This window comes from Trachemys scripta, chromosome 6 (assembly GCF_013100865.1).
Source record: "Trachemys scripta elegans isolate TJP31775 chromosome 6, CAS_Tse_1.0, whole genome shotgun sequence".
NCBI classification, from domain to species: domain Eukaryota; kingdom Metazoa; phylum Chordata; order Testudines; family Emydidae; genus Trachemys; species Trachemys scripta.
Genome location: NC_048303.1, coordinates 49,933,100 through 49,946,521, shown reverse-complemented (window position 1 = coordinate 49,946,521; position 13,422 = coordinate 49,933,100). Strand labels below are relative to the sequence as shown.

Genomic DNA, 13,422 nt, shown 5'->3' with positions numbered 1-13,422 from the left:
TTCAAATGGTGGGTCCAGTACCAGGTGACTCAGACCCATGCCTCTGCAGGGCTGTGGCAGCCATTATTCCTAGGCTGTCTGGAGTGTCAACAGGAAGACTAAGCTCTTTCACAGTCCATTGTCTTTGCTAAGGAGCCATTAGCTCTGTCTGTCTTTTCCATTGTTGTACCTAAAGGGCTAGTTTGGGGGTGACACCAAAGTAACACATTTGAAATACAGATACATAGTCAATATTTCTAACTTTAGATACAGAAATGATACAGGCACATAAATTGGATAATCACATTCAGTAAATCATAACCTTCCCAAAGATATCTTACATGTGCCTCCACTGGCATAAAGTATATCTTAGTTATGTCATATGCATATTATAAGCATATTTTCATAAAGAATATGGAGTGAAACATCACAAGTGCTGACTTTTGTTTTTGCCGGTGGGTGCTTTTCAAGAGGTGTCAGTATTGGGGAAGGGGGAAGGGAGTGGGCACCCTGCCAGTTTTGTGGGGAGGCTATTTTCAGCATATTTATACACTTCTTTCATAGTCTAGTTTACTGAATGTGTCTATCATTGGTATCTTTACTATTTTAATAATGATTAAATTGTTATGAACTTCATAATTACATTATCATGCAATCACCTACAAGCTGTTTTCACTAATGTCCCAGTTTAAAGACATTATGTCTCACTGTAGCTTTCTGGATGAGACTGTCAGCAATCTTATTCAGATTTAGTTCTCTGGTATTGTTTTGTTGAAAGTTAAAGACAGAGCCCCCAAAACATGAAACTTATAGCTCTTTTAACTTTAAATCATTCATTTCCCAGTGTTGTTTGACAGTAAACTGTGGGTATGTTTATACTGCAATCTTAAGTCGACTTCAGTTAAGTAAACATCCAGCTGCACCGTAATTAAGTCAGTAGTGCCTGTCCACACCATACTGTGTGTGTTGGTGGAGCATGTCCTCACTAGCAGCGCTTGCATCGATGCAGAGAGCAGTGTACTGTGGGTAGCTATCCCTAGGGCCAGCTTTACGCCAATTCCCCCGAATCGGGCCCCACGCCTAAGAGGGCTCTGTGCTCCAGGTCTTCGGCAGCACTTCGGTGGCACTCTGGGTCTTCGGTGGCATTTCGGTGGCGGGCCTCGTCAAAACTATTCAAATTGGGCCCCACACTTCCTAAAGCCGGCCCTGGCTATCCCACACTCAACTCACTGCAGGGGGTTTTGGGAAGGGCTTGCAATGCCTCACGGAACCAAAACATTCGTGCAGGAATGACTTCAATGTCCATGATGTAGTTTTCACCCTACCTCCCCTGATTTCAATTGGAACCCATCAAAGGCTGGCATAGCCACATGCATGCCATATCACCTGAGAAGCATGGACCCATCTCAGCTGTGCGCTGTTGTTGTGAGCATTACAAACACCACACACCTTATCCTGCAGTATTGCCAGAGGCACGAGAGGGGCTGCTGTGCGGAACATTGCAGTGCCCTTCAAGAAGCTCTGCTGGAAGCCATAGAACAAAACAATTTCTGGTTGCTTCTGGCAGTCACTCAGCAGCTGAACATGGTGGAGCGCCATTTTTGGTCCTGAGAAACAAGCACTGACTGGTGGAATCACATTGTTATGCAGTTATTAGGTGACGATCAATGGCTGCAAAACTTTTATATGCGTAAGGCCACTTTCCAGGAACTGTGTGCAGAGCTCCCCCCAGCCCTGGTGTATAGCAACACTAAAATGAGACCTGTTCTGACAGTGGAGAAGCGAGTGGTGATCGCCGTGGAGAAGCTTGCAATGCCAGATTGCCACCAGTCAGTGGAGAATCAATTTGGAGTTGGTAAATTCACTGTGGGAACTGTTGTGATCCAAGTACGTCCGGTCATTAATCTCCTTTTACTAAGAAGGGTTGTGACTCTGGGCAATGTGCACAAAATACTGGATGGTTTTGCCGCAATGGGGTTCCCTAACTGCAGTGGGGTGATGTATGGCACGTATATCTCTATCTTGGTACTAGACCATCTTGCCAAAGAGTACGTAAACAGAAAGGGATACTTTTCAATGGTGTTGCAAGCGCTGATGGATCACCGGGGCCATTTTACTAACATCAATGTGGGATGGTGAGGGAAAGGTGCATGACATAGGCATCTTTAAGAACACAGGTTTGTTCAGAAAGCTGCAAGCAGGGACTTTCTTTCTGGAATGCAAAATAACCACAAGTGACGTTGAAATGCCAATAGTGGTCCTGGGAGACCCAGACTACCGCTTACTCTGGTGGCTCATGAAGCTGTACACTGGACACCAGGACAGCAGCAAGGATCAGTTCAACAATAGGTGCAGCAAGTGCAGAATGGTGGCTGTTTAAAGTGTCGGTGTCGCAATTTGCTTACTAGGTTAGACCTCAGGGAAAGCAATTGTCCCATGGTTATAGCTACCTACTTCATAATATCTGTGAGGCAAAGGCAGAAAAGTTTCCATAGGGATGGGGCATGGAGGTGGATAGGCTGTCTGCTAATTTTGAGCAGACAGATTATTGGGCGGTTCGCTCAAGGTCTGCTCTGCCACCTGTGTGCGCAGAGCTAGAACAGCATACAGGGAGAACACACAGACACACGGCCAAACCTCTAACCACACCAGATACCAAGGCTATAAGAAGAACCCATCATGGAGCACTGTGTCTCAGGGTGGCTTTGAAACCCCATTTCAGTAATGAGGCACAGTAATGTGCACAGCTTCTCTGTATTGTGCCTTCCAATAGTATGAACCTTGCTGCGAATGCTGGGTTTTTGTCTCCAGCACATCCTCTCTGTTGCTTCACTTTCCCTCTTTCTCCCCTCCACCCCCCCTTTAAATGAATAAAAAATAATTCATTCTCAAGACATGGAGTTCTTTGACCAAACATACTGAAACTTAATGATCACAAATAGAATTTAACCTCAGACACATGGTGGAATAAAACTGGAAGGGAAAAAAACCACATTCATCTTGTCTTTAAAAGCACAGTAGCCTTGCTTGTCACACATCATCGTATGTGCGGCTTTTATTCTTAGGACCCTCCCCTGGGGTTGAGTGGAAGGGATATTGCATTCCCTGCCTCACCTCCTGGAATGTTTGGGAGAGTGGGAGGGGGAATACGGCGATGTTGGAATGCTGTTGTGCAGGGGCTGCGGAGGGACTCTAGTCTCAAGGTGTTTCTCCTGAGGGTCAACCAGACGCCTCAAAGTGTCTCTTTCTTCCTTCAGAATCCCTAGCATCTCCTGCTGCCTGCCATGCTCATGCTTCTGGGCTGCTCTCCTGTTTGCTATGTCCAGTTTTTCAGAGAGAGAAATCCTCCAGGCTTTCTGCTCAGTGTCTTCTGTCCCAGAAGCATTCACTATCTCATTTAACATGTCATCACGTGATCTCTTTCACCTTCATCTTATCTGGGAGAGCCTCTCCGCTCATGTGGGGGAAGAGCTGAAGACCACACTTTGAGCTGTAAGCCATGGAAAGCACAAAGCAACCATTGTCAGTACAGACCAGGTCTAGTGCGGAGTTGCTATATAAAAACCACTCCCCATATTTGAAGGACGTTTTAGGCAGAACATTTTCATTTATTCAAGGTATTCCTTGAACTGGTTTGCTGTCCCAGGCATGGTGAGTATAGCCCTGGGGCATGGACACCGGACCATCAGCAGCATTGGGCGGGCAACCGACAGCAGGACCGGAGCCACCTCCCCTTTGCAACTTGAACATAGTCTTGAGATCGGGGACCAGTGTTCCCCTTCCCAAACTGCAAGCCTTGGTAGAAGCTGCGCTGGGAGAGGGTGCTTGTGATGGTGAGTGGGCACCACAAAATTTCCCTTCCCCCACAACCAACTCCCTAGTGCCACTGCTGATAGCTGTCGCCCAAGGCTTGCAGTTACTGAGGTCAGTGCTGACCCCTGCCACCTAAACTACAGCCATATTTTGGAAACCGTTGATGAAGGGAACAAATACATTATTTTTTGCACAGGCACTATTGTTTGTGGTCTAAGCAGATGAAATGAAAACTACCACCGTCTCCCCTAGGTGTCCCTAGCTGATATCACTCTCCTGAGGGTAACAGAGGTGGCAAGGGAACAGATGTTGCAAGCGTCCAGGTACAGATTGGGTCCTTATGCTGCTATGCTGTATACTGCAATGATGCCAGCCAAATTAATACTGGAGTGGCACGGGAAAGTATTCTACTGTGGAGAAGAAATAAGGAAGCCCTCCCCAGAAACCATCTGCAATGGATTGCAGAACACCTCCATGGAAGGTTCCTGGAGATCTCTATGTAGGATTCTTAGGCCACCCCTATATACATAAACAGTCTTTTTCGTGGGGCATCCTCTGCCTAGCTCATGCAGCCACTGAGGCAGATAGCCACTTGACCTCACCTTGTTAATTTTAATGAAAAAATAGAGTACAAGAACATGTGACCCCAAAAATACTATTTGAAATTGCATACTCATCAGAGGTTCCTTCCCTGGCATCACGCTCAGCCACGATGCTGTTCTGCGACTAGCTGGACTGCTCTGAGGTTACAAACAGCTCCTGGCTCTCCAGGAAAATGGATCCCCTGCTTGCCTGTCTCCTATTCTCCTCCTTCTCTTCTTCATCCAAGACCACCTCCTCAGCATTGCCTGCGCTGGCCTAGAACTCCAACTCCTCAGAGGTATCCACACTGCTCTTGGGAGTTGCGGTGGGGTTGCTGCTGTAGACTGTTCATGTCCCTTGCCTTCTGGTATGCCTGCCTCAGGTCCTTGATTTTCACATGGCACTGCTCTTCAACCCAAAGCTCTTGGTAACTTTTACTCTATGTGAGGTGGTGTCAGGAAATAAATCAGGGAAGACATGGCCGTCCAACCAATAGATGACTGGCACAAACAGGACAACACAAGAGTGCTTTCACTTAAAACTAAACTTTACTTCGTCTCAAGCACTTGCACACGTCCGCAACAAGTTAGTAAAACACCCCCAACCCTTGATAATTACTGAAGCTGAATGTGGTTCTCGAGAGGCACAGCGGCAGCCCATGTGCTTGTGGGGAATACAAGATGCATCCAGAGGGAGAGTCCAGTCCTGAAGAGTCCCCCTGCCTCAAACTTTTCCCCTTTATTTATACATTAGTAATAGAATGCCATGTCCCTTAAAGAAAACTTGTTAAGCAAGTAGTTTCACTGGTCAAGCAAGAGGTTTCCTTCTGATTATTGATTAACTAGGTGTGTGGTTTTCCCAATGTTTGCGGCCTTGAGGCCCCAATAGACATTCCTGCTCTTCTAAAATGCATATATCAGCAACTTCAACACAATTCTTATCACGAAGGACACAGGGTCAAGCTGCCCTTTCTGTGGCACCCAAAACTCCCTCCCCTCCTGTCTTGGTCAAGCTGAGTTTGCTACATGGCCACTTTATGGCCTGCTGACTTGGCTGCTTTTAGCAATAAGCCATAGTGGTTTCAGGCACTTTACTGGTTTGCCAAAATCTCCCCCTACAGTTTGGAGTTGTGCCTGCACAGCCAGGAGCGGCGCCAGGGTTTTTAATGCCCTAGGCAGGGGTCCTTCCGCGCTCCGGGTTGTCGTCGACAGTTCTGCGGCAGGGGGTCTTTCCGCGCTCCTGGTCTTCGGGGCACTTCGGCAGCGGGTCCCGGAGCGAGTGAAGGACCCTCCACAGAATTGCCGCTGAACACCCGGAGCGCGGAATGACCCCCCGCCGCCGAATTGCCGCCCCTCCCCCCCAAATCCTGGTGCTGCCTAGGTCGCCTAAATGGAAGCGCCGGCCCAGTGCACAGCCTCTTCTCCTCACAGACCAAGAAGAGCCACTACCTCCTGGGTACTCCAGGCTGGAGCACATTTGGAGCATGGAGCCGCCATGATCAGCTGGGCAGGTGAGCTCTCCATGCCAAAAAAACAGGAAAGGGAAATTCAAAAGTTTCTAATCCTTCAATAGGGTGGGGCTGTTTCCTGTATACCTGGCTGTTGTGCAGTGGAATTGACAACATTTACCTGAGTGGTCACAGTGGAGAATTGTGGTACACCTCCTAGAGGCCAGTTAGGTCGACGTAAGCAACGCAATGTCTACACCGCCTCTATGTCAATCTAACAAGATCAAATTAAGCACTACACCTCTTGCAGAGGTGGAGTAATTAAGTTGATGTGTCAGATGAGTTATGTTGGTGGAAAGGACCTGGTAGTGAAGATACATTCAGTATTAGGTCGATGTAAGGCAGCTTATGTTGACCCAACTGTGTAGTGTAGACCAGGCCTATGTTGTAGAATGGAAAAATATTTTCTCTTTTTACCACAAAATAAGATTTTAAGTGGCTGAATAATTACAAGGCTTATACCACTGCATTTCAACAATGGAGATTAGCTTCTGTGTGTATGCGGAGAGGAGTTGGGGATAGTAAAGAATGTAAATAAAATAGTTTTGTAGTGCTCACTTGAGATATTTTTAAGGCATGTTATTGATTTTTAAATGTTCAGATCACCAATTCTTCGTGAGGTAAGACTGGAAACAATCTTTATCAAATGCAAACATTTGTTCTTATAGGAATTTTATTGGTCAGTATAGCTGAGATATTAAAAAACATATTGAATGGTAAATGTTTTCAACACAAAACAGTTAAAAAGAAAAGAATAAACAACTGACCTAGATTTAACGTAGTCTAGTTATTTCAAGGCATCCACAGTCTATATAAAAAATAACATTTACTGTACTTAGAAACTCTACCAAAACACCCACTGTGAATGAGAGACAGACAAACAATTAGATCTCATGGTTGTAGAAAGAAGTGATTTCATTTATGAAAGGAACTCTTAGAAGTGATTTGAAACAGATAAGTTAAGAAGTTGCTTATCATGGAAGGGAAAATTGGTTCAGATAACCTAATGACTGGTGTATACCGTCACATGTTCTCAAAGTGAAACTCACCCAATTCACGACATCCTTCATGCCACTAAAGCCCCATGAAGGGGCTGTGCAGGCATATTTGAGATGAAAGTCCTTGCATACCTGGTAAGCCTAGTAGATCTAGGATTTGTATGCAAATGAGTAACTGCCATAAGAGTTACTTGATGAATATACATTACCTCATTTACATAAGTGGTAAAACTCCCATTGTTTTCAATGGGAGTAAGATCAGGCATTAATCCCATGTTCTTCTCTTGTACTAAAAATATAATGCTGTGATTAATGAAGAGTGACATGCTTCATAATTCTTCATGTTAATAAAATCTACGATGGTAAGTAATCTGAATGAAGTGAAGGGTAGATTTTAGTGGGTTAGTGGAATATATAATGTGGGGGTTTAAATGAAAACACTTAAATTACTACATTATTTTTATCTTTCAGGACCGTGCCTTCCTAATCCCTGTCATAATGGTGGAACCTGTGAAATTAGTGAAGCGTATCGAGGGGATACATTCATAGGATACGTCTGTAAATGTCCAAAGGGATTTAATGGAATTCACTGCCAGCACAGTAAGTTTCAATACTGTAACTTTTATTACATTTATGGACAAGCGCCTTTAAAATCTCTTTCTATGTTTGCAGTATTAATACTGACACCTGTTCTCATTTCCTGGGACATCTAATTAGTAGGTATTTATGCCATGACCAGGTTAGTGCTGTTGAATATTGAGAACACTACCAATTTAAAATTACTTTTTCTCATGATTGTTGATGCTGAGCCATTGACAGGAAATGAAACAAAAATTAAATTGGTTGAGTATATGCTAAAAATCTAGTGCTAAAGAAAGACTAACCAAATTCTGCTCTCATTTACTGTGGGTGTAATGGAGAGCAGACATTGGCCTGATGTCTCTAGTACAGAGACATCTTGTTCTAAATGGAGAAAAGGCTTTGGGTTTTGTCTTGATGCCGATGCTGATTAATTTGATTAATGACAGCTGAAAATATAAAGGGTAGTTAAAAGGAGATCTTTATTTTAGTTAATTTTCTAGATCTTCTTCATCCCACTTTGATAGGAGCCAAAGAAGAGTATTCTAAATCATGATGTTTAATTCAACAGAGAGATTTTCCTGAGGGTTGGAAGCTTCAGATTTAAAAAGGGATGGACTTCTAAATTTGATGTTTTTAAGCCCAATATTTGGTCCACTTTCCATTTCATATAATTCACTGGAAAAAGTCCACACACTTCTAACTTAAATTTCACATTACGTTATGATCATCGTATTGATATTGGTTACATTTTAAGCATGTATAGTTACAGGCCAGAAAACTTGTATTGATAATCAAGTCCTACTCTAAATAAATCATTAATAGTAAACCTCACACTGTCAGTAATGTCTCTGGAGTTTATTAAAAATTGTATGAAGGGAGTCCCACCCTATTACACTTAGCCAATATGCAGATTTTAGCAAAAGAACAGCTTTTACTTTAATTATGCAGGAAATGTATGCCTCAAAGGTCTCCAATTAATATGTCAGTAGTAGTTCATCAGCAAAGGGCTGATCAATAGGAGTCATGAATATTTATCATCAAAAGAGTAACTAGACCATGAACTCTGCTGTCATGTTCTCATCCAATAAATGAGACTCCATGATCTAGAACAGTAGGAAAGTTAAATAGAAGTTCGGGGCTCTTGAAAGATTCATTTAACTCATTCGGCATTAGTGGAATTAGTGTTTGTGTAAGAAGAAACTATGCTCCAAGGCTTTTCCCCCTGCAAGGCCTTAATAAAAAGACCAATGAGATTGTGGAAGAATATAGTTAACCCAGTTGCAGCCTGTCTGGCTACTGTAGCCCTGTCCGAGGCCTGAGTACAGAAATTGCAAAGGCAAATTTTGCAAGTGCAAAAAAGTGTGATGGGAAAAATAAAGTGGAAGTACAGAAGACCAAGGCATGGTTCAATGCCAAAGAAGACCTGACTGAGCATCAAGTGGAATTGAAATCATGATTCAAAATCAGGCTCCTCACCGCATTTTCCTGAAGGTGAGGTGGTATGGTCCATACTTGGTGTTGGACAGACTTGGCCCCTTTGTATACTTGCTAGACCTGGGAAATAAAGACAAAGCTGGGCTAATGCAAGTTAGTTCAAAGCACATAAAAATATGTAAAGAAAGAAGCAAAAAAATAGTTTCTTCCCCTTTTGCTTTGTAAATTTGCATCCATGCAGTGGTGACAGTTTCCAACGTTGGGGGCAATCTTGTGGTTTAGGGTAGTATTATACCTGTACAGAATCTGCAAAGCTATTCATGTCACTCTCCCTATCCATTTAAGAGGGCAGAGATGTCAGTGTGCTGCTAAGGCAGACAATAAGTGTTCACCTGGTCTCGTGGCGAAACCCTACAGCACCATGCTTATGGTCATAAAAGCAAGAATTAATCTACCATGCTATGCATGGGTGTCGAAGGGCATACTATGTAGAGTTTTAGAGGGAGACCCTAATTCCTGTGCCACAAAAACCCTAAAACAAACAAACAAAAAATACATTGGTAACCATACTGAGTGGCACAAGAGTTGGAGTCTCCTTATAAAATTCTGCCATCATTCAAAACTAAACCTCAAAATTAACTCCTTAACTAATACATTCAAGCAAGCCATGAAGAAAGGAGAGGGGATTAGTATTTTAACCCTGCAGCCAAAAGCCTTAACTATCCGTAATATGCACTCTATTACACAAACTTTAAAATAAATTAATGGTCAAGATTGTTAAACAGCACATTGATCTGGGCCACACTAGTGGAAAAGGGAATTTATAATAACAGTGGATAAAATAAGCCTGGAACCTGAAACGTGGAAAAGCGTAGGATCTGCAATGGACAGTATGTAGACGGAGCATGTTGAACAGGGATTGGTTCCTACAAAGTAGCCAAATCAATCCCAAAGCGTGTAATGTAACGTAATGCACAGTAATGCAACATATGTGTAAATGTATATAAAGGAAGAGGTTTGCTGTATAACTTTGGGTCTCTGATGTACCTTGCATCCACCCCCTGTGTTTGAGTCTTACCAACTCAGCATACCTTTGCTATATGCCAAATAAAGATACTTGAGTAACATAATCTGGAGTTGAACTAAATTAATAGGAAGCCAAGTAGAAAGAGGTCTTGGAGAAAATACTAACAAACTGAAATATGGACCTCAGGATTTAGTCAAATAGCACCAGCTGGACTGTGGAAAGAAACCTACTCAAAAACAATAGTGGGTGATTCTTACTTGGCTTAATACTGCATTTTAGGCTCTGACTATTTATTCAGGATTACACACTAAATATTTATTGTCTAATAAAATTAGACATCAACGTGTACTTAAGATAGCAACTCTTGTATTATATGAGGATTCTTAAATATAGAATGCAGTCATCAAGCAACAGACATGCCAATAAGTGATGTTAGCTTAAGTTGTTTTCATGGTAATTAATGGAAATTCTGTTTTATAATGTTCTGTCTACACTAATAGAACAGCAACCACTATTCTTTCACAGAACTACATTTTCCTTTGTTTCATCTTTGTTTCTTTCTAAAAGCTGCATTAATATAAAGGAAAACAAAATCTTAATTTTGAAATGAAAAGTTGTAACATTTAATTTCAAAATGGCCATGGTGGGGGGGATGGGGAGGGATGGATCTATTCACCAAATTCTATCAGAATTCATGAATAGTTTTCTTGCTCCAAGTGCATTATTTGGTGAATTTACTTACTGTTCGGGGCGGGAGAGGGGGGAGGGAAAATCCCAGTTCTACCTATGTATAATAGTGACATTTTACCCGGTGTCTGATCTGGACTGTTGAACAGCTGTGTCCCCTCAATTCTCCAACCTAGGGTACCTTTTACGCCGCTTTGCTGTGAGAGCAACCACTCCTGCATGTAAATTACTCCCAGCTATACTGTCTGAGTGCTATGGCCAGGCACTCTTCAATTACATTGCAGAACACCAGAAAATTCCCAGTCCTAGACTTTCCCCCAGAACTGTACATCTGATACTGTCCAGCCCTTTCCTGGACAACACAAACTCATATAAATTCTGTCATCTTATTAATAGAAAATGATATGCACAAATTCTATCATCTCAAATGGAGTTTCCCAAACACTTCAGCACACTGGTATCTCTTTTAGCCAAAATCCTTTGCAACACAAAGTTTTATGAACTTATGAAAAATTAGGACTCTAAACTCCTACTTTCCTGTGTAGGAATTCAATTGCAAATTCATTACAATTCAAATTAAAAATCTGTCAAAATCGGTCCAGCATAAGAAGTTAAATTAAAATGACCCCATTCCAAGATACATAACATCTTCTAAAACTATTAAAATTTCTAAAAGATCACACACTAATTTAGTTTTATCTCAGATTTCTTTAATGTTTAATATTCTCCCGCTAAATCAATTACACTAGATGATTGATTTTGCAATCAAGATACACTCCAGAAGCTGACATTCTGTCATTCATGTTAACCAGAATCCAATCAATATTTCTGAGACACCCTGACCTTTTGCTCATGTAAATAATTGGTATGTAAATTATAAAAGAACAGTATTAATTTTACTGATTTCATATGCCATGTTTGATTGCAATATTACATATTAAGTGTCAACACTTGTCTCAAAAGTTTCTGATACTCCACTAGCAAAACTGGGGAGGAAGATATTCTAAATAACATCATTGCCAGACAGTCGGGGATCATAACGAAAAGCAGGGATGGATTTGGATGGGAAAACCCAGATCCCTCAGATCTAGTTCTGATACCTTCACTGAAATGCTCAAGGGGTAAGGAACTATTAAATATTCCTGATATATTAGTACATGGCAGTCTCCCTCTCTGCAATCCTCGCTTACCTTGTATAGTGTTTTTCTACATATATGAAGGTCTAGATTTCAAATGCCTTACTCACACTGGGGAGAAGTTAGCTATATGATGTCAACCTGGTGAGCAACAACAGGAAAATCAGGCTCTGAGTCAGTATTGAGTCAGGCTCTCACTCAGCATAGCTGTAGTGGTCATTACACTGCATGTCATAATTCAGATGAGAACAAAGTCAATTTCTCTACTGCCTTGGGAGCTTTATGGTTGAAAATTGTTATGTAAATATAAATATTTACCCTTCATCAGAAGCAAGCATAATTAGAGTTTATTATACTTCTCTTTTATGACTGCGAATGACAAAGTTCTGTTAGCCTATCTGAATGCACCTTTTAAAACAGAGGGATAGTGATCTGCACTACTGAATCAACATTCATCATAAAACATTTACATTATCAACATCATTAATTAATCATTTTATGAGGCATAATAATACAGGGCAAATAGCTGCTGCTCTGAAAACAAATGCCTTGATATTTATTATGTCTAATGCTTCAGCTTTGCTTTAGTATTTGCAGTAGGAGACCATTACCGTGTAATCATATACTGTAACACTGTCTATACCTCTTAATCTTATTCAAAGGAGAAACTGAGTTATCCAGAGGCACAGCTGGAGAAAATCCATCCATTTCACAATTTTGGGGTTTTCCCTGGTTTTTGATTTGCCCCTAAGAATCCAAGACTTTATTTTAAAACTTTTATTTATTTTTCTCTTCTGGCTGGGAAGATTACCCTTCTGTATGTAAATGAATGCAGTGAATGAGTTACTGCCTGCCACTAGACAGACAGAAACAAGAGAGAAGCCCACACTGAAAAAGTCAAGTGAAACCTGGGGATGTTCAGATGTGGGGGTTTGGCTGGGATGTCGTTTATATTCTTAGAGTGTTAAGGGGAAATACTTACAACAATACAAAAATGCCCTACACTGCTAGAAAACCAGACTAGGTTCAAAGTCTGGGTTACCACCTCCTAGGGTTACCATATCTCATAAATAAAAAAAGAGGACCCTCCACGGGCCCTGGCCCCGCCCATTTCCCCACCCCTAGCCCCGCCCCAACTCCGCCCCTTCCCCACCCTAACTCCGCCCCCTCCTCCTTCCCACTCCCAGCCAGGGGGAAAGGGCTGCCCCAGTGCTACCAGCTTCATGGTTTCCCGGGCAGCCCCCAGACCCTGCGCCCCCAGCCGGCGCTTCCCCAGCACAGCTGGAGCCCGGGAGGGGAAGCGCCCAGCCGGGGGCGCAGGGTCTGGAGGCTGCCCAGCAAACCGTGAAGCCGGTAGCGCTCAGGCTTTGGGCAGCCCCTATGCCTCCGGACCCTGCGCCCCCAGCCGGGCACTTCCCCTCCGGGGCTCCGGCGGCTCTGCGTAACTTACACTGTATAAGTTACACAGAGCCGAAGAGAAGCAGAGCCCCCGCAGCTGCAGGCTCTGCTCCTCTTAGGCTCTGTTTAAGAGCCGGGCTGCCCCAGTGCTACCGACTTTGGGCAGCCCCCGTGCCTCCGGACCCTGCGCCGCCGGAGCCCGGGAGGGGAAGTGCCCGGCTGGGGGCGCAGGGTCCGGAGGCACAGGGGCTGCCCAAAGCCCGAGCGCTACCGGCTTCA

At 43.1% G+C, this 13,422-nt stretch overlaps 1 protein-coding gene across 1 annotated transcript in view; it reads left to right on the top strand.

Annotated features, from left to right (window-relative positions):
* Positions 1-13,422, top strand: part of EDIL3 (EGF like repeats and discoidin domains 3) — a 440,325-nt gene that overhangs the window by 193,817 nt on the left and 233,086 nt on the right. The window contains exon 4 of the mRNA XM_034773693.1: positions 7,351-7,479. Coding sequence (XP_034629584.1) covers positions 7,351-7,479 — 129 coding nt within the window. The remainder of the gene's footprint in view (positions 1-7,350; positions 7,480-13,422) is intronic.